At 60.9% G+C, this 19,550-nt stretch overlaps 1 protein-coding gene across 1 annotated transcript; it reads right to left on the bottom strand.

The window, feature by feature from the left end:
- Positions 1-8: 8 nt before the first annotated feature.
- FSCN2 (fascin actin-bundling protein 2, retinal) lies at positions 9-5,925 on the bottom strand. The gene is made up of 5 exons (XM_059997082.1): positions 5,100-5,925; positions 1,471-1,627; positions 891-1,012; positions 352-519; positions 9-214 (listed from the first exon to the last, which is right to left on the bottom strand). The coding sequence occupies exons 1-5, from the start codon at positions 5,923-5,925 to the stop codon at positions 9-11; spliced, it is 1,479 nt and encodes a 492-aa protein (XP_059853065.1).
- Positions 5,926-19,550: the final 13,625 nt, after the last annotated feature.

Genomic DNA, 19,550 nt, shown 5'->3' with positions numbered 1-19,550 from the left:
GACGGCACTCAGTACTCCCAGAGCGCAAACCCGGCCGGTGCGTCTGCGTCCGCGCGCAGCAGCCCCGAGGCGCCGCCGCGCAGGTACTTTCCGCTGCGGGCGCGGATGGCCAGGCGGCCGCGCTCACGGAACTCAAACAGGAAGTCCTCGGCGCGCTCGCCGTCGCTGCACACGCTGCCGTGGCTGCCGGTGTGCCAGAACCCGCCGCCGCGGCCTGGGGGATAAGGGGAGCGGGGGTCGGCGGGCGGCACGCTCCCGGCCCCGCGCTCCCCCTATCCCCCTCGGCGCCCCCCACTCTCTCAGGGCCCCAGCTCCTCGCGCTCCCCCCGCCCCCATCCCGCACGCCCGCACCTCGAATCTGGTAGGCGCCGTCGCTGAAGCTCAGGTGGAACACGTCGTAGACGGAGCGGTTGGTGTCCAGCTGGTTGGAGCCTCGGCGGTGGCAGACGAAGCCGTCCAGGCCCCGCAGCACGAGGATGGGCCGGTTGATGAGCTTGAGGATAAACTCCTCGTCCTCACCTGATGGCGAGAAAGGGGTTGAGGGGCCTTAACGGAGCTCCCCTGGAAGAGCTCCAGGCCCGGACTCACTGCCCAGCTTGTGTGCCTCGATCTGCCACTGCCATTGCCTTATGTGGCCTTAGCCAGGGGCCTGCGGCCGTTGAGCCCCCGGTTCCCCAGATGTGCAGCAGTGATCAGGGTGCTCTGGATCTGCTCCCCCACGTCAGGAACAATGATCTGGACTAGCAAGTATGACTACTGTCATGGACAGCAGCAGCTTCACGGGGAGGGAGCGGGGCCAGCCCTCGTGGAGACAGGGTCTCCGAGCTGGCCCTGTCCCCAGGCAGAGGGCCCCCACCCCAGTCTCCCCAGGGAATGAGGGGAGTGCTCACCCACAAAATCGCTGATGGCCGCCAGCTGCCCATTCTTCTTCATGCACACATAGCGCCCATTGCTGGCCTTGAGGGCCACCCGCCGACCCCGCCACTCCATCTCAAACATGGTGTTCTCAGAACTGGAAGGGGCAGGTCAAGGTCCCCTCAGAGGAGCAGGACGTGGGGGCTTAGGGTCAGGCCTCCCCATCCCCCTCAAGTCCAATACCACTCCCTCAGGGGGAGGGACGGGCACTTGCCTTCCACTGATACCCCCACCACCATTAAGAGCTGTCCCTCACCCCCGTGGGCATTCTCCCCTGGCTGGGCTGCTGTGTGGTCCCTGTGGTTGAGGTGGAGGTGGTGATGCAGGTGGTAGTGGTAATAGAGATGATGGTGGAGGTGATGATGGTGATGGTGGAGGTGATGATGGTGATGGTGGAGGTGGTGGTGATGGTGGAGGTGATGGTGATGGTGGAGGGGGTGGTGGTGATAGTGATGGCAGAGATGGTGATGGTGGAGGTGATGATGGTGGAGGTGGTGATGGTGATGGTGGAGGTGGAGGTGAAGGTGGTCACAGAGGTGGGGATGGTGCACTCACACTTGTGTGGCTGTGGCCTGGATCCCCCCGTGGGTGACCAGGGTCCAGTAGCCCCCAGTGCTGGAATAGAAGGTGCACTTCCTTGTCTCCCGGTCAATTTGCATCAGGAAAGTTTCATGATCCAGTTCTTCATCTTGGTTGGCTGAGACATTGATCCCTGGAGGGAGGAGATGGGAAGCCCCTCACGCCTCACCCTGGGTGGGGTGGGGAGCAGAGGGATGGGGAGGCATGCTCTTGGGGCAACCCTGAAGTCAGCGGGGGTCTCATCTAGAACCCTCTGGACTCTAGAAGATTTGGAGCTCTGCCCCAGGGCCAAGTGGGTGCGTCATGGACCAATACACACTGCTCCCTAAAGGTACTTGCCCAGCTCCCACTGCAGCCCCAGGAACCAGGCCCTTCCGTGATGGCAAATCCCCTGCCTCTGCTAATCGTCAGGTAATCTGCTTGCTCCTGCTCTCTCGACCCAGGACTTACACCAGCCTCTATTTATAACTCTCCCCTAAGCCACTGGATGGACACTGGGGTCCTGTCCTTCCCCAGCCGTGGCTCAGGACACAGCAGGGGCCTGGGGTTTGCTCCTGGGCTCTGAGCAGGGATTGGACCCCTGTCACCTCCCCAGCCCCTCACTCACATGTGCGTGGTCTCCCAAGAACCCTGAGGGAGGGCAAGTCTACTTGGGGCTCTGCCTGGGGTTCCTGGGAGGGAGACGAAGGGGTCATCCATGACCAGGGTGGGGGCAGCAGGCAGGCCGTGGAGCCTCCCCAGTATCTTCCCTCAAACCACATCCCTGTTCCATCACAACTGGCCACGAGATATGGCAGATCACAGAGGTCCCCTGAGGCTGGGCTCCAGTGGCTCCAGCTAGGGGAGCAGGAGGGAGTGTGGCAGACCCCCATCAGAGCCTGAGGGTCAGGGCCACATCCTGTCCTGCCCTACCCACAGCAGGTAGAGCCCAGACTGCAGAGGCCAGGACCTGTCACCCTTCATGGCTGTGCCCTCCACAGCCCCCCAGGCTGGGGTCTGTCACCCTTCTTACACAGATCATTGCTCAGAGCCAAAGAAGGTGACCCAGCATTCTCACTGCCAATCCCACCGTCCCATCAGCAATACTGAACAAAGTGAGCGCCAGCTGCCCCTGGGCCCGCGATCAGTAACAAAACAGACAGCGGCCCTTGCCCTTCTAGCACTGGTCCATGGGGGGCGGCGGACAACAAGAATGGTGGTACAGCCAGTGCCCATGAATGCTGTGGGTTTTGGCCAGGGACAGCCTCACTGAAGCAGACCTGAAGAGGTGAGGGAGCCATCCCCACAGGGGCTAAGTGGGGAGTGAGGCTGCACCTCCACCCCCATCTCTGAGGCCAAGCCATTGGTGTCCCCAGCATTGCCCCACACACACCCGTTCCAGACAGGATGCAGCCTAGGGGCTCCATCTCACACAGCCGGCTGCTCCTGCGGCCCCGACCTTGAGGCAGGAGAGGCTCCACGGAGTCCTGGTTGCCCGCAAAGAGTGTGGACCCCACCGTTCCAGGGGGGATTGGTCAAGTGGTGGGTGTCTGAGCAAGAAGGGGTGTCTGAGAGCATTTACAGGAGAACTTTCCTTACTCCTGCGAAGACTCAGAAGAGCCAGTGCCCCTCTTTCCTTTGGACTTTGTCCTGTCTGGATGTGAGCCTGGAACAGCAGCAGCCGTCTTGTGACCACAAGGGCACCAGCGTGAGGTCAGAGCTGTCCTGGGAGAGAGGTTCCTCGAAGAGGAAAGAGTGGAGGACTTTGGTGATGCCACTGAGCTGGCAGTGGTGCCTGCCGGGGATCCCACCACCCCCGTGCCTGCAGACTTCCGTTTAGGTGAGATAATCAGTGTCCTGTGGCTTAAGCCAATTTGCGGCCATTGTTACTTGCAGCAACGAACACTGCCTGCTGGGCGGCCCCACAGCAATGCCACATCAGTGAGGGCCGGCAGCGGGCACAGCAGAAACAGAGCCTGGCTGATAGAGGCTGCAAAAGAAAAATATTGGCAGGAGAAGCCAGGGTGCTCACAAACACTCCAGGGGGAAGGAGACGGGTTTGGGGGCTGCCTGACCAGTAGAATGACAGGGACCGAGAAACCACCACTCCACAGATGCCGCCACTCCAGCTACCTTGGAATCTAGTGGCACCGCTCCCCTCCTCCCGCAGCACTGAGATGCCACACTCCACTTGCTCGAATCACTGGTAGCCAAGTCAACATCTGAATAGCTCGGGGCCAGGTCCTATGCCCTCAGGCTTATTGTAAGCAAAGCAGGGAGGCGAATGTGCGGTACCTCTGGTCTCTATAGTGGGAGGCAAATCTGGTCCTTTGTGGGGGACATCCCCCATTAAAGGGATGGGGTCAGATGCAGGGTAGTCCAGAGAATGAAAAATGGTTTGTACAGCTACCATCCCTCACCACCACCATCATCATCACCACCATCATCACCATCTCCATCACTACCAGCACCACCACCATCACTAGCAGAATCACTAGCACCGTCTCTATTACCACAGCCTGTCTTACCATCACCACCACCATCACCTCCAGCTTCAGCGCCATCCCCACTACCACCACCACAAGATTCACAAGCTGAACAGGGACAAATACTTTGTATCCAGCATCTCCTTTGACTCACAGAGAAAGCTTTTTCACACTGCTGCCCACCCTTTAATGACAAACCAAGCATATGGGCCTTGGCCCACGTCAGAAAGCAGTGTGGCCAGACAGTAGGACCTGACATGGGAAGGACCAGGGCTGTCTGTCTTCCCTCACGCCCCAGGACCCGACCACATGCCGCAAGTGCTTGGGGGTGTTTGCTGAATGCCGGTCCCTGCTCTGCGCTAGCCTTGAAGACCTGGACTACAGGCTGGGGCCCCTAGAGCCACAGCTGGGCCACCCCTCCAGGTGCTCAGGGCCGGGTCTCTCCCTTCTGGACCAGGTGGTGGCAGTGAGCCGGCTCAGGGTATGCCCAGCCACTCCTGGGTGCACAGAGCCAGGAGCCCAAGCAGCTTGGGGCCACTCTGGGACCTCACCTTCTTCGAGGGGAAGTAGGAACTGCCCACGTTCACCCCACAGGCATGTGATCACATGTGGAAGGGCCCACCGGTCACATGAAGCAGGTGACCGATGATCCAGGACTTGGGGGGAGCCACGCCACACCTGTTGGGTAGAGACAGTGTCTCCCCACCAAGGAGTCCAGGCCCTGGAGGGGCTGCTTACATCCCGCTGGACTGGAGGAACCCCAAGACCTCCCCACTCCACTCTTGCTGTCTCTCCTTGCCCTGCCCTTGGTCGCCTTCCAAACCCTTTAAAGTTCAGAAGTGGGGTGATAGAAGGGAAGGGGAGGGGCGGGCAGGGGGCCAGCCCAGTGTGGGCGGGGCCTGCCCTCCTACCCCTCATAGCAGCTGGCCTGGGCCTCAACCACCTCCAGATGAGCGCTGCCCATCTTGCATCCAGTAGCTGTCCAGCGGGCCCAAGGCTCAGCAGGGACCCCATACGTGGCCCACAGCCCACCCACCTACGCTGTGTGCTGCCACACACATGTCCCCACCCATCAGCCGCAGTGCCACTCGCTGCACGAGCCCCACGCTGAGAGCATGGCCGGCCCCGCAGCCTCATTACCTTGCCGCACGGACACGTAGCGGTGGTTGGCGGCCACCAGCACCACCTGCGGGTGACTCTCCTCCAGGTCGAAGAGCTCATCCTTGCCGGGCCGTGTGTTGCGGCCAGCCCTGAGCGTGCCTGTAGGTCCCACCGGCGCCAGGTAGCGGCCGTCACAGTCCTTGAAGGCCAGCTTGCCCGCCTTGAACTCGAGTGTGTAGCGGGTGTGAGCCTCAGGCTCCCAGACAAGGCGGCCATCGCTGCGCAGGTAGCGGCTGTCGCAGGACTTGAGGCAGTACTGCCGGTTCTGGAAGATGAGCGTGACGAGCGCGTCCACGCCCCACGGTGTGTTGCTGTCCGCCGCGATCTCGTCCTCCTGCGGGCACAGGTGCGCGTAGCGCCGCCGGCTCACACTCAGCAGGTGGGCCTGCGGGTGGATGGCCAGGTGCACGGTCCACAGCTCAGCCGGGGTGATGGCTGTGGCGAAGCAGGACAGCTGGTCCTCAGTGCCGCCGAAGAAGCGGCCGTGCGGCTCCGACTGCAGCGCCCAGCGCCCATCAGGCTGCGGCAGGACCAGGAAGCGGCAGTCGGGGCCCGGCCGCTCCGCTTCGCAGGCCACGCGCCCGTCCTCCTCGGCTGACAGGTAACGGCCCAGATGGCTGCTGCGAAACAGCACAGCTGTGCCCTGGCCCGGGTCTGGCTCCAGCAACCACATCTGCTTCCTCTTGAGGCTGGGTGCTGAGGCGTTGACCTTGAAGCCGAAGCTCTCAGCCGTCAGGTAACGGTCAGTATCATTGACGAGGCCGAACTGGATCTTCAGCACCTGGTGTAGGCCATTGGTGGGCATCTTTGGGCCTGGCTGAGGTCCCCAAGAGGGGCCTGGGAAGCTCTCTCTGTGTGCTCACGGCCCCCGAGGTCCCCCAGAGGCCTGGCTCGACGGGGTCGGCCCGTGGCCCCCAGGCCCAGCCGGCGTCATGGACCTGCTGCCCGCTCGGATGCTGCCTCTGGCCAGCGGTCACGGGCCCAGGCAGCTCTTACATGGCCAGCGGGCAGCAGAGGGCGGGTGGGAGGGCGGATCAGAGCTGTGCCGGCTTAGGAACAGCAGCAGACTTTCGTTACCCCAGCTTGGATTTCAGCCACTCCCGGACTGCCCAGGGGCCAGAGCCCAGGGCCGGCAGGGCTGGAGAGCGCCACCCGCCACAGGGCCGACCACCTCCTTGTCCTCGCTGGCAGCTGCCCGGGCCCCAACGCGGGCTCTGTGCCCCGGCCTCTGGCCACTGCACGTCTTGGCCTCTCTCCTTGCCCCCCACCTCCGGGCCCCCAGACCCACTGCACAGACTCCCCAGCCCAGCCCAGCTCTTTCCCACTGCACAGACTCCCCAGCCCAGCCCAGCTCTTTCCGCCTGGTGGAAAACTTGCATGTGGCCGCAACCCGATCGCAGCCCTCCACCCTCAGCCGCCAGATCCAGTTACCGCTTCTCTGATTCCTGCTGCCAGGAGTGCGGCAAGGCCCCCAACCTGGGCGGCCGCAGCTGAGTCGCATGCCATCCCCCTCAGTGGCCCCTGGGTCACAGCCTGCAGCCCTGAGTCTGATGCTTCCCGAGGGTGGCCTGTGGCTGGGAAAATGGCAGGCAGGGCTGTTGAGTGGGGCCAGGCGCCCCACCCCCATCCTGGCACCCATGGCACCCAGATCCGAACCAGGTGTGGAGAGGCAGCCGCTTGGCCGAATGCACACTGGCCGGGGAGCCTGGTGCGTTGGGCCCCAGGAAAAGAGCCCTTGGTTTGGGCTGAGGTGGCAGCTGTATGATGGAAAGTTACACCCGCCTTGCAGGTTGCACAGTGGGAGGGTGACATGGGAGCATGAACGTGGAGCAGACATGATTCCAGGCAGCACAAGGAGGTGGCAGGCTGTCAGACTCGGCGTCACGGGGCCAGGCTCTGACCTGAGCCCTGTACCCTGAGCAACTCTCAGGGCCCGTAAGGTTGCTCTGTCTTCTACGGGCAAGCTCTGGTGAAGCCAGCCTTGATGGTGGCCTTGGAGACCCCTGATCTGCCGTTCACATTGCCAGAGCGACTGGCCTGACTGCAGGGTCTTTATGGGCTGGGTCCGGGGATCACATAGGGTGAAGCTTTCCCAGCAGAGGGACGAGGCCAGCAGGCTAGGAGAAGCCAGAGCTGGCTACCTCTGACCCGGCATCTCCCAGCCCAGCCTCTGGGGCCGCCCCATTGCACCTCCCCGCGCCCCCAACGCTAGGCCTGGGGGGCTGTCTTCGGGAGCTGCAGCGGGCCTGCTCAGCTTTGCCCTGCCTGTCTGTCTCTTGCACCTGCCTCAGGGGCCGGGAGCCAAGTAGTGAAACCAGAGCTGCCTGTCCTGGGCCCGGGCCAGCCTTGGTGTCCTCTTCCTCATCACAGCGTGTGACCCTCAGGCCTCCCTGCTCTGGGGACCAGGACTGGGAGCCACAGGGCACTTCCAGCCACGGCCCCCAGAGTCTTGCCCTTGATGTTCTAGGCATCACCCCTCCATCCCTTTCGAGGCCATATGGGGGTCCAACAGAATGAAGGGGCCTTGGGCCGGGCATGCATAGGCCCCAGGGAGTGGGTGGGGCAGAGGGGCACATGGGTCAGGAGTCGTTCCTCCATTTTCCAGGTCCCGGACAGTGACCTCCCCAGGCACGTGCAGACACTGAGGAGGAGACCAGGAGCCCCGATTCCTTGCTTGGGGGTTTCAGATTGGGGTTCAGGGAGGTAGGCCTGCACACAAATCCCCATGACAGCGTAGTGCACGCCACAGGTCAGCTGAGCGGGGGGCTGGTCTTGCTCTCCCTGGGGGCTACTGCTGTCCACCTCTGCGACCCACACGTTTATAGGGCATCGACTGGGTGCCTGGCTAGGCTGCGTGCCAGGTACACCATGGTAGGGAGATGCAGTCTGGGGTTGCACCCCCCTCCCCAGAGATGATGCCCACAAAAAATCCCCCCAAGTTCCTATGGGACTGGGTTGCCCAGGGAAATGTCCTGGTTCGGAGGTACAAGCCATGATGCTGTCCACACTTCAGGCCACATGTGTACGGGGGTGGGGGGGTGGGCTGAGGGGCAGCTGTGCCTATGGCCACCTCCAGGCATGGGCACTGGTCTCTCCTCTGCACCCCCAACTCCCAGTCAGGCTGCAAAGGAGCTGGCCTGTTCCGATTAGCATGACGGCCTCATTAGCGCTGACTGGTGCTGGCAGGGCGCTCATGGGCATCACGTGCCCCACGGGAGGAAGCCCAGCCGCCAGGCACTAAGTGGGCCTGGCTCCAGGCAGCTTCTCAGCAGCAGAGCCAGAAAGAAGGGCCTGTGGCCTCTCAATTCTAGGGCCCCACAGCCCCAGGTGGGGGTGGGGTGGGGCTCCTTGGCACTAACCCAGGGGTGTGAGCCATGGGCTGGCCTTTCAGGCCCCAGGGGGACTCTGAGAGGCGAGCCTTCCAGCCCAGGCTTCCTCGGAGGGAGGTAGTTTGCACAGATGGTCCCCCCTCCCTCCCTCCCCCTCAGGATCTCAGGCCCTCGTCAGCTGCCTGCTAGGGTCATGGTTCCTTTCTGGATCCCCCGAAAGATTCTGGCACACAGTAGGTACTTAAGAAGTGCCTGTGAATGTTTGATGTGGGATTCTTATGTGATGGGCTGAGCCTCTGCTGATAGATGGGGTGGGGTGCATGGGAGTCTGGGCCCCTCGTGTGTGTGTGTGTGTGTGTGTTTAAGTACACACAGACAGGAACTGGGCAGAGTGTGCCATGGCCACCTGCTGGGTCAGCCCCAGTCTGGAGATGCTGCTCTGGATCCCAGCCTCAGAGCCCACTCGTATCTGCCCAGCAGGGCGACCAGGCTGCGCACAGCATAAGGGGCGCTCCTCACACCCCAGATGTACACTCCTCATGAGAGCCTGTGGCAGGCTGGCTCCTCAGGCGATAGGGAGCACCCTTCTCACAGAACCCCATCCCCCTGCCAGAACTTGTCCACACAGCCGCCCACTTGGGGCACAAACGTGCCCACCACTGCCCTGTCCAGCCTACACTCTGGGGCATCCAAAGTCCCTGCCACTCTGGGACCCCCATTCACCTGCCCCTGCTCACTTCTGAACCTGACACAGTCCCTTCCCAGGGGTGAGGGCACAAACCCAGTGTGTCCACACCACCCTGGGCTCACATCTGCAACCTGGACCAGGCCTGGGCACAGACGTCAGGCCACCTGACACACCAACTTTAATATGTTTGACTTGAGGAGGGCACCTTTTCCTAAGGTGAGCAGCACCTCTGGCTCCCTACTTCAGGGAGTGGCCACCTGCAGATGGACACAGCCAGATGGCCCCTTATGGCCACAGCTGGGCCCAGAGGGCAGGGGTGGCCTCAGCTGTCAGAGGCTCCAGCAGAAAAGGCTGGGGCCGATCCTCAGCCTCTTGCCCTCTTAGTGTCCAGCTAGGGCCAAGAGCAGAGAGGGCCTTAGAGCCCCCCAGGCCCCTGGCATCCACCCTGGAGCTCTCAGGAAACCGTTCCTTTCCTGGGGTGCTGGGGGATGGGCAGGCTTGGCCATTTGGAGGGTCCACCTCCCACTCCACCCAGCCAGGCCCCTCTGGCGCTACCAGGGAAAGCACACCCACCTCCGCATGTCTAGACAGCCAGCCCTAGATGCTAGAGCCCAGCCTGGGCTCCTGCCAGCACACTACCTGCTGCCATGGTGACCAGCGCATGCACCAGGCTCAGTGCCCGGGCAACACTGATGCTGGTGGTGTGAGTTGGCACAGGTGCTCTGTGTGTGCAGGCTGGGGGAAGGGGCCCTCCCCACCTCAGCTGGCCTGGAGCCTGGAAACTGGGAAATGGCCCAGGATGGAGGCCAGGACAGCCCCACCGGCTGAGGGACCTCCACAGTCACACCTTTCCCAGACTAAAGTCTTGGCCCCCTGCGTTGAGCAATGCCAGATAGACCCATCCCGCAGGGCAGTGAGTCTCTGGGAATTACTCCTCACAGAGGAGATCCCCAGTGCCCCACCCCGCTTTCCAGAGCCTGCGCCTCAGCCCAGGCCCTGCCCAGCTGCTGCTCTAGTTGGCATTCCTCTCCCAGGCCATCCCGGGTACTCTGCCCCTCCCATGGCCAGGCCTCCGCCACCCCTTTGGCCCTCTGCCCCCGAACTTCTTGGCCCCGCAAGGAGGTGAGGGCCACTCTGCTGGTCCAGATGCTGCTGGGCACAGCCTGAGGCCCTGATTTCTTCACTCCTGGGCCCATCACCTTCTCCTGGGGTCCAGCTTGGCAGGCACCCAGGGCCCAGCCCCCTGCATTGTTCCGGAAACAGGCCCACAGCTTGGTGTCCTCATGATTTTTTCATGGCAGAGCTCTCCGCTGCCCCACAGTTCCACTTACATGGGCGGGCGGGGGCCTAGGTTGGTTTACTGGAGGCCTGCAGGCGGTTTAGGGTGACAGTTCCCCTCAGCAGGGCAGAAGGGAGGGGGCTCGCACATCTCAGACTGCGCTGTGTGTGCAAACACTGGGGATGCCCAGCCTGTGCCTCCCGCTTGCTCCATGTGAAAATCCACACCCACCACCATCTCTCAAGACCCCTCCCTTCCCCCACCCTATATCCCCCTCAAGACCCTCGTCTTCACACACACGCACCCAGATACACACAGTCTTGGCAAAGCAGCTCCTTGCAAACCTCTCCTGCCTGGTCCCCCCGCCCCGCTTCAAGCAGAGAGCTGCTGGCTGGGCTGGGGAGGCCCCCACTTAGAGCTTTCAGGGTACAAAGCTGGTGCAGTCTCCTGGCTTTTGTCTCTTATAAAACCATAAGGTCAGGGGGCGGGGAGAGGGGGAGATGAGGGCTATATCCAGCAGGAGAGGGGAGGGAGAGACCAGAGGCCTCTGGAGCCCAGCAAGGCCGAAAGTTCCCGAAGGGACCACGAGGACAGGACTGAGGGCACCTCAGCAAGCTCAGATGTCCCATGACCACTGGGCCATCTTCCAGCACCCAAACCTCAGGGCCTTTGCACATTCCTGGGACAAGAGAGGAACACTTGCAATATCTGAGCGTGAGCCCCGGCTGCATGGGGCTGAGTGAGGACCAGGGCAACTTCATCAAAATGTGCATATTTACTGCCCACCTGGGCTTGCAGACACGCAGGTGCCCAAGATGTGTCAACACCTGGCATGGACGATCAGGAGCTCACAACTCCGCAGGTGACCATGGCAGCCTCTGCCCAGCCCCTGTCTATGTGCGCCTTCACACACATGCCCAGACACACACACACACAGACACACAGACACACACACACAGACACCCGTGCACAACGCCAGATCTATCTGCAGAGGCTCAGCGCATCGTGAAAGAACCAGACTCCCCACGTCAAATAATCACAGGCACTTATTAAGTACCTACTCTTGTACCTACACTTATTAAGTACCTACACACTTATTAAGTGTGCCAGAAATCTTGCTGGGGATCCAAAAGGGAATAAACTCCATCTCTGACTGCTGGGCCAAAACAGAAATGGTCCATTGCCTTCTACAGTCAAACAGGCTCTGCACGTGGTCACCTTCCTTTGTCAAATGGCTCCCATGGGGACAGTGTCATGCCACTTAGCTCGAGGCATTAGTGCTGGTCTGCTTCTAATAAAAATCTTCTCACCTATAGGTGATGCTATAAACGGTGCAGAGAACAGGAGAGAGGCCCTGGGGATTAAGTATGTCATAGGTTAGGACAACTAAATGTAATACAGATCCTGGATTAGGTCAGGGAAAAATGCTATGTAGGACATTATTGGGACAACTGTCATCACTGAAATTTAGATTTCAGATTAGATGAACTGTGCCATATTCATGTGAAATTGCCTGATTTTGGTTGCTATACTGTGGTTATATAAGACAATGTCCCTGTTCTTTGGAAAAAGACACTGAAATATTAAGGAGTAAAGGGCAGGACGTCTGAGACTGACTCCCAAATGGTTTAGATAGGAAAAGGGAAAGATAAAAAGAAGATAAGGTAAGTGTGACAAATGGTAAAAATTTATTAAGTTTTTATTAAGTTCTCTAAAAAATTTTAAAAACCATAATAATTAGAATTTAAAATCCCACTGCAGGGTCAGAAGAAGTCAAATATTCCAGGAAGTTAAAAAAGATAAATAGATAGAAGAAAAAATAAGACAATTAAAGGATTCAACTAGGAGATATGACCAGCCAATTAACAGAAATCCCCAAACAAAAGAACAGAAAAAAAATAAAACAGGAAAGAGGGAAATTATGAAAAAAATAACACAAGAAAATTCCCAAGAACTGAAGGACATTGAGGGCCTAGGGCCTAGAAGTGACCAAGACAAGAATGAGGTCTTCAGCACGGGTACCCCAGAAATCTCAGATCGACTGGAAAAAAGGGAAAAGCCCAAACGCTTGTGCAGAAACACAAAAACCATGGACGCTGGATCGGGACTCAAATGACAACCATTTCCCAAGAGCAACAGTAGGAAGAGTTGGGAGTCAAGCCTTCAAAGTCTGAGGGAACATGGGACTTCCCTGGTGGTCCTGTGGTTAAGACTTATTGTTTCCACTGCAGGGGTCACAGGTTTGTTCCCTGGTCAGGGAACTAAGATCCTGCATGTTGCGCGGTGCGGCCACACAGAAAAAAAAATCTGAGGGAACATTATCGTCTCGAAACTCCCTCCCTTGTTCCCAGGTAGGTAAAACGCAGGCACCTGCAGATATGCAAACTCAACTCCTGCTTACAGACCCCAGGCCTGTCCCTTCCCAGCTGGGTGGCTCCCCACCCCGCCCCCCATGCTCAGTCTGTGCCCGGGCAAAGTGGGGAAGAGAATGTTGGGAGCAGGAGTGGGTGTGTGAGTCTGCTCAGCACTGCTGACCTTGGCTGCAGCTCCTGTGGGTCAGGGCTGCTCCTGGGGGCTGGCTCCCTGAGACGATTCACTCACACAGGCCCTGGTAGACGTACAGGTAGGGCCGACCCACCTGTCACCCAGGGAGGTAGAGGTACAGCTCTGGCCACCAGCCCATGGGCATCCTCTGTCCTTCCCCAGGAATGGCCTAACCCCAACCTGGCTCTCTCTGCCCCCCACCCATCCATCTTCAGGGTGTTCCGTGTCTCTCTGCTGCCCTGGTGTGGCAATCCAGGTCCCCCGGAGGCTGCATCCCTACCGGCTCCCTCTCCCACCTTCCTGGGGCTAGCCCAGTCCCAAATGACCTAGCCCCACAGCTCACAGCCCTTGGGCAGCCCCTGGAGAAGAGGAATGAACTCACACCCCTTTGTCCCCCAACCTCTGCCTCCCCATAGCCAACAGGGTGTGTATGGTTGGGGGAGGGGGCTCACAGTCCCACCCCCTCCAATCCTGCTGTGTGACCTGGAACCAACCTCAGCCTCTCTGAGCCTCCCTCTCCTCTCTGAATTGGTTGTCTATGGCCATCTGCCCAGGTGGCCTAGCTGCTGAAATAACACAGTGTGTCCAATGAGCAGACAGCATGGCAGCTGGCATCTAAACCCTCCCAGGGAACCAGCTGTGTATTCAACAGACACACTCAGGTCCAGGGTCTGCCCTAGCTTTGGGGTCCCTCTGTGGGTGCTGCCCGCTCCCTGAACAGAAGGCACAGGGACATAGGGGTGGGCTGGCCCTGCCTGGCTGAGTGGAGGCCCTGGCCCTCCCCTCTTCCGTTGCCCTGGGTGCTGGCTGACCCCAATCCCACCTTGTCACCCTGTGTCAGCACCGGCTGAGGTCACCGGCCACTCCCAAGCCGCTCCCTGTCACCCTCGGGCGGCAGTGACTCAGGGGCCACTGGCAGCATCCTCCCCAGCCCGAGTCAATGGCTGCGGGGGTCGTCCGGGCTCTGGGGAGGGCCGGGGTAGTTGGGATGGGTCGGCAGGTGCGACCCCGACTCCTCTCCCGGCCCGGGCCGCTTAGCCGCGATACCGGGACCCACCTGGCGGCCCACGTGGGAATGACAGCAGCCTGCTTCAGAGCTGGGCGCTCGGGGCCGCCGCAGCCGGCCAGAGCGCCATCTCCTGGCCCAGGCCGCAGAGCTCTCTCCGCGTGGGAGATGACCCCGCACCCAGCCCGTGCCTGACCGCGAGAGGCGCGTCCTGAGTGTGCGCACTGCGCCCATCTCCCCCGTCCGCAGGGCCCCGGGTGCCGTGCCCTGCCCGCAAACCGCCGGGGCAGAGGAGATGCGGCTTGTGCGGTGCAGGGGAGGGGGCTCTGACCCCAGGTCCGAAACCAGCTAACGGAGGGGGTGCAGAATGGCCGCGGGTGGCAGGGCGCCCCAGGCCTCCGGCCCTGGTTGGCACTGCTTCGGTGGCAGCCTGTTCCGCACCCCCTCGGCCGCCCGCTGGACCTAGTCTCTCCCGGGACTCCCGCGCTGACACCAAAGGGCTCAGAGAAAGCTGGTGCTGGGGTCAGGCTCCCAGAGGTGGAGGCGGGCCGGGGCGCAGGAAGGTGCACGCTACGACTCGTGGCCCGGGAACTGCCCCAGGACCAAATTAGGACACGCGGCCCTGGGCCCAGGGCGGGTGTGAGCACCCGGAGCCCTGCCCCCAGCCCGCCAGGGCGATGCGTCCCAAACCGGCTGGAGCGGGCGGGGCTGAGAGCAGCAGGGCCCGCCCCCTGGGCGCCGCTTCTCTGGGAAGTCCAAAACCCGGAAGGAGAGCGCCGGGAAGGCCTGGGTGGCCGGTGCGGAGGCGGGACTCGACGTAAGCCGTGACCTCACCTCCCTCCACTCTGCCCACTCCAGCTGCAGCCTTTGGAGCAGTGGCGGGGAGGACAGAGCGCCCAGAGCAGCGGCCTCCTGTCCGTGTCTTACCAGGGGTGGGGACACCTGTCACGGCAGCCCTGACCTTGTCCAGCTCAAGAGAGTTTGGCTGGCCGGGCGAGCTCCCCGCAGCACTGTGCCAGAGCGGGAAGGGCAGGAGGGGTGCCCCACCCTTGTCCCCTGCAACCCCCGTGAGCCTACCAGCTTGGGTGCTGGGAGAGGGTCCCTGAGGGCAGTCAGGCCTCTGCTCCCTTCCCTCTCAGCTCTAGAGCTATATCCTCTCTTTGAATATTGGAGTCAGGGTTGGGGGAACAGCTCGGCAGCTCCCCTGTCCCCCTTCTGACTCTCAGGGAAGGCCCTTCCCTCTTTCAGGGCTGGAGCCCTACTCTCTCCATTCCTTCTGCCTACATTCCTGCTTCCTTCCCCTGTATAGGTACCAGGGGACACCAGCTTCACCTTGTGTCCAGAGAACCTACACTCTGGGGCAGAGGGCAGGGACAAACTGAATAACCAACATTCAGGTGGGAGGTGGGGACTTGCCCCAAGGCCAGGGGATGACCTGGAGGCCTGCAGGGAGGAGGTGGCCAACGGGAAAAACTTTCTGGGCAGGTGCTGGTCCTAGGCTGGAGGGCAGTGAGTGAGAGGTATAGTAGGTGAAAGGGTGGAGGATCAGGCAGAGCTTGCCATGAAAGCCTCCAGCAATAGAGTAAGGGGTTCAGGTTCTATCGAGGCAGTGGGTGGCATGGGGAGCAGGGTGATGTGATTTGTAATATTAATTGTGGGGAACCAGGAGGCTGACAGCTGGACTGGACACAGGTCAGGGATGTGCAGAGCGTGCCATGGTCTGGTGGGCACCCTGGTTTCTGACTTTTTATTTTTGAGCACACCGTGGGCCATGCGGGATCTTAGTTCCCCGACCAGGGATGAAACCCATGCCCCCTGCATTGGGAGTATGAAGCCTTAACCACTGGACTGCCAGGGAAGTCCCTGGTTTCTGGCTTTAGCCACATGCTGAGGTGGAACTGTCATGAAGCAGCTGGAGGCCTGGCCTCCTGGGTTTAATCCTTGGTTCCCCTTTGCAATCTGTGGACACAGCTCACCGAGAGTAAGAACTGTGCAGAGGTGAAAAGTGGTGACCTCTGGGGGCAGGGCCCACACAGGTGGGCAGTGTGTGCAGCAAAGATGAAGAGCAGACTGTGACCATTTCTGGACCACTGTACCAGGTCCAGCAGCCTGCTCAGTGGTGTAGGCAGCGCTGTCACTGTCCCCCAAGGCCCAGTGGAACGAGGCCTGGGGGGGTGTGCCCTTGAAAGCAGAGTAAGGAGGCCGCCGCTCCTGGTAATCTCAGGTCTGACACACAGAGGCGCTGAGCGAGTACAGCTTAATCATCATCGAAAACTGAATGCCTGGGGACATTGAGGCCAGAGGTCTGGAAAACCTCAGTGGTGCGGCTTGGGGAAAGTTCACTGGGCCACCCAATGGTCTCCTGTCCCCAGACCTATCATCCAGTGCAGGAGGGGTACCAGCCTCAGAGCCTCTGGTGGGCCACACCCCCCTCACATCATTGGCCCATCTTCTTTACAGAAGTTGAGGCTCAGAACTCAGGTCCTGACTCCCAACCCAGTGTTCTTCCAGAGGCCTCCTTGGTTCCTGCTGCACCACAGTGGGGCGATGGGAACCTCCAATAAACTCCAGTGGGGCCTGTCTTCAAAATGCCTGGAGCTCTCCACTGCCGGAGCAGTGAAGCCTTGGCCTGGGTGTCTCTGTGTACCTGACACCCCAACTTCATGTGGGGGCTGCACACTGCGAGCCTCAGTTTCCCTGCCTTATGCAGTGAGGACTGGATGACACATGAAGAGGCCTGGCCCAGTGCATGCTGGCACAGAACAAATGGCAGGGTTGAGCACAGAGCACCTGACAACTCACCAATGCCTAAGTGCCCGAGCAGCTGGCCGCCAGGGTGGCTCCGCAGGGCGTGGGGCTGGAGCCCTGGCCTCCAGGGTGCCTTGGGATATATGGACCCTCCATGACTGTCCGTAAAGTGCCGGCAGGAGAACAAGCCCCACTGGACACTTAAGACCAGAGACAGAAATGTGTGGCCCTGACTCTGTTCATTGACCTGAAACTCAGAGGCAGGCTGGCCAAGCCAGCAGTAAGCTGACCTTGCCTACCAGGGCAGCCTGGGGACCCTTGTTCCAAGCAGACAGAGCCACTCCACAGGCTGCCCCTGCCCCAGTGGGAGCCAGCCCAGTGACCTGGAGAAGGTTTTAGGTGGCAGAACACTCATCTTGCATTTGATCCACAAGCCTGAGAGAATAGGACAGTGAGCTGAGGATAGGGAAACTTTGGTTTTCCTTGGCTTTTTTTATTTTTTTGGCTGCACCGCTCCGCACGTGGAACTTCCCTGACCAGGGATTGAATCCACACCCCCTGCAGTGGAAGCGCGGAGTCTTAACCACTGGACCACCAGGGAAGTACTCCTTGGTATTTTTAAAATGAAGTTTTTATTATGAGATAATTTTAGATTTACACAAATGTCACAAAGACAGTATTAGCATTTCTGCAGCCTCTCTACCCGGTTTCCCCTAATGTTAACATCTTACACAGTCATGGTACAATTGTACTGAGAGATTGACTTTGGTACTTAATTAATTAAACTCCAGACTTTATTCGGATTTCACCAGTTCTTCCACTACCGTCTTCTTTTGTGTTCCAGGATCCAACTCAGGATCCCATGTTGTATTTGGAGGGAGGGGAAGGAAAGACATTCCTGGCAGAGGCAAAGGCCCGAAGGGGGACTTGTTACCAAGTTCCCTACCCTGTCTGCCTGGCAAGTAACTGGCTAGTTGGGAGGTGGAGAGAGGCAGAAGGCAGGGGTGGGGTGATGGGCTAGGGGTGAGGCTACCAGGTGCAGAGGTGACCTGGATCCCGGGAAGCATCCCTGGAGGCTGGAGCAAGGAGACGCCAGGCTGGTGTGGGTGTCAGAGGGAGGGACAAGGGAAGGACCCTGAGCTGGGGTTGCCTGGCAGTGTCCAGGGCTGGGGAGGCCTGGGGCTAAGTCTCAGCTACGCCAGACTTCCTTGCAAGGTGATGCCACCTCCCTGCACCACTGTCTTCTCAGCCGTTAAATGGATAGAAGATGAAACGAGAGGCAGCAAGGTCACAATAAATGCACCAAACCAGCACTGGGCTAAAAAACTCACATCATTTCTCTGAGCCCCAAGTCTGCATCCTCAAGCTGGGAAGGACACACCCACTTCTGGGCAGAAGTGCAGTTGCTGACTCTCCCTCCTCCCAGGGCCTCCCTGCTGACCCAAGCCAGGGGCTGCCACATCCGTGTGGTCCCCTCCCAAGGGGCTCCAGGGCCTCTCCAGCTTCAGGAGGGGTGGGGGCAGCCGTGCGCTTCCACGAGCACAGCCCTGAGATGACCTTGGGCGAGGCCTCGCACTGCCCGATTGCAAAACAGAAAAATCTCAGCGCAGAATGCGGCTTTCCCCAACCCCCTGTTTGGGGCTTGGAGGTCTCGCTCTATCTGGGGCCCGGTCCCTGGACCCAAGGCGTCCACTTACTCCTGGTTCCGGATGGTGCTTCCCAGGAGGGTCGTCGCCCCCTGCCCGCCCCCCCACCGCCAAGCCTCCAGCTCCGCTTCCCCCCGCCCGGGCCACGTGACCTCTGGGCCCGCGCGCACCCCCACGCTGCACTCTCGCGGCCGGGCGTGACGCGATGCAGCGAGGTCTCCCGGACCCGCGGAGGCCCGCGGAGGCCCGCGGTGAGGGTGGGAGAAGCTGCCGGTGCCCTCCCCGCCCCGCCCCGCCCCGCCTCCTCGAAGGCGCCGGGGCCTCCCCGCCCCCCGCCACCGCCCCTTTGTTCCGCCGGCCAATCCGCGGCCTCCTTGACTAAATAAGGCTAGGAGCGCGCCCGGCGCCCCCAGTCCATTACTTCCGCCCCCCGCCCGGCCGGTGACTCAGGGCCGGCGGCGGGCGGGGACGGGGCTGCCCAGGCTGCGGCTTCCCGGGCGATGGGCGGGGCTCCGCCGGCGCCGAAATGGCCAAATATGGCCGCGCCGCGCGCCACCACCCCGCACCCGCACACCTGCGGCCTCACCTTGACCCCCGCCCCACCGCGCCGGGTGACACAGCCGCGGAACTGGAAACTGCTCCCCCACCCCAGCCAGCGCCAGGCCGGCTGAGAGCGCCCCTTGCCCTCCCCCGCAGCCCGGCCCTGCTGGTGGCGGGCTGGCGGCCTACCGAAGGGGGAAGCCCTGGAAATCTCGGGGCTCCCAGGCCCCGCCCCACTTCCCCCCACAACCCTTCGGCCGTGCACCCAGCGCCCTGCGGACTGCAAGGTGAGAAAGAAGGAAGGGGGAACGGGGACAGAGGTTCCAACGGCCTCTGCCCCCTCCCCATCTGTCCCACGAAGCAGCCCGGGCACACCAGACAAAGGAGTGCCAGAGGGAACTGGAGTCCGAGGAGGGGAGGCCCCCGCAGTCGAGGGAGCCTGAGTGGAATGCGGGGTGGGCAGACACAGGACGCGACGCCTTGGATACTGGATACTTCCCACTTCTCGTGTGTGACATCTTGGGACCCCCAAATGTTGCAGTCTTCTTCGCACACTGACGCCCCCACCTGGGGGTTGAAGGCCGGTGGTTGTGCCCAGGAGCGCCTGTAAGGGTGGGTTTTCCGGAGGCCCAGCCCCAAGTTCTTCCATG

Source organism: Delphinus delphis, chromosome 19, assembly GCF_949987515.2.
Source record: "Delphinus delphis chromosome 19, mDelDel1.2, whole genome shotgun sequence".
In the NCBI taxonomy this organism is placed as follows: Eukaryota; Metazoa; Chordata; class Mammalia; order Artiodactyla; family Delphinidae; genus Delphinus; species Delphinus delphis.
The sequence above is the reverse complement of the archived record's forward strand: the minus strand, read 5'-3'. Positions and strand labels throughout refer to the sequence as shown.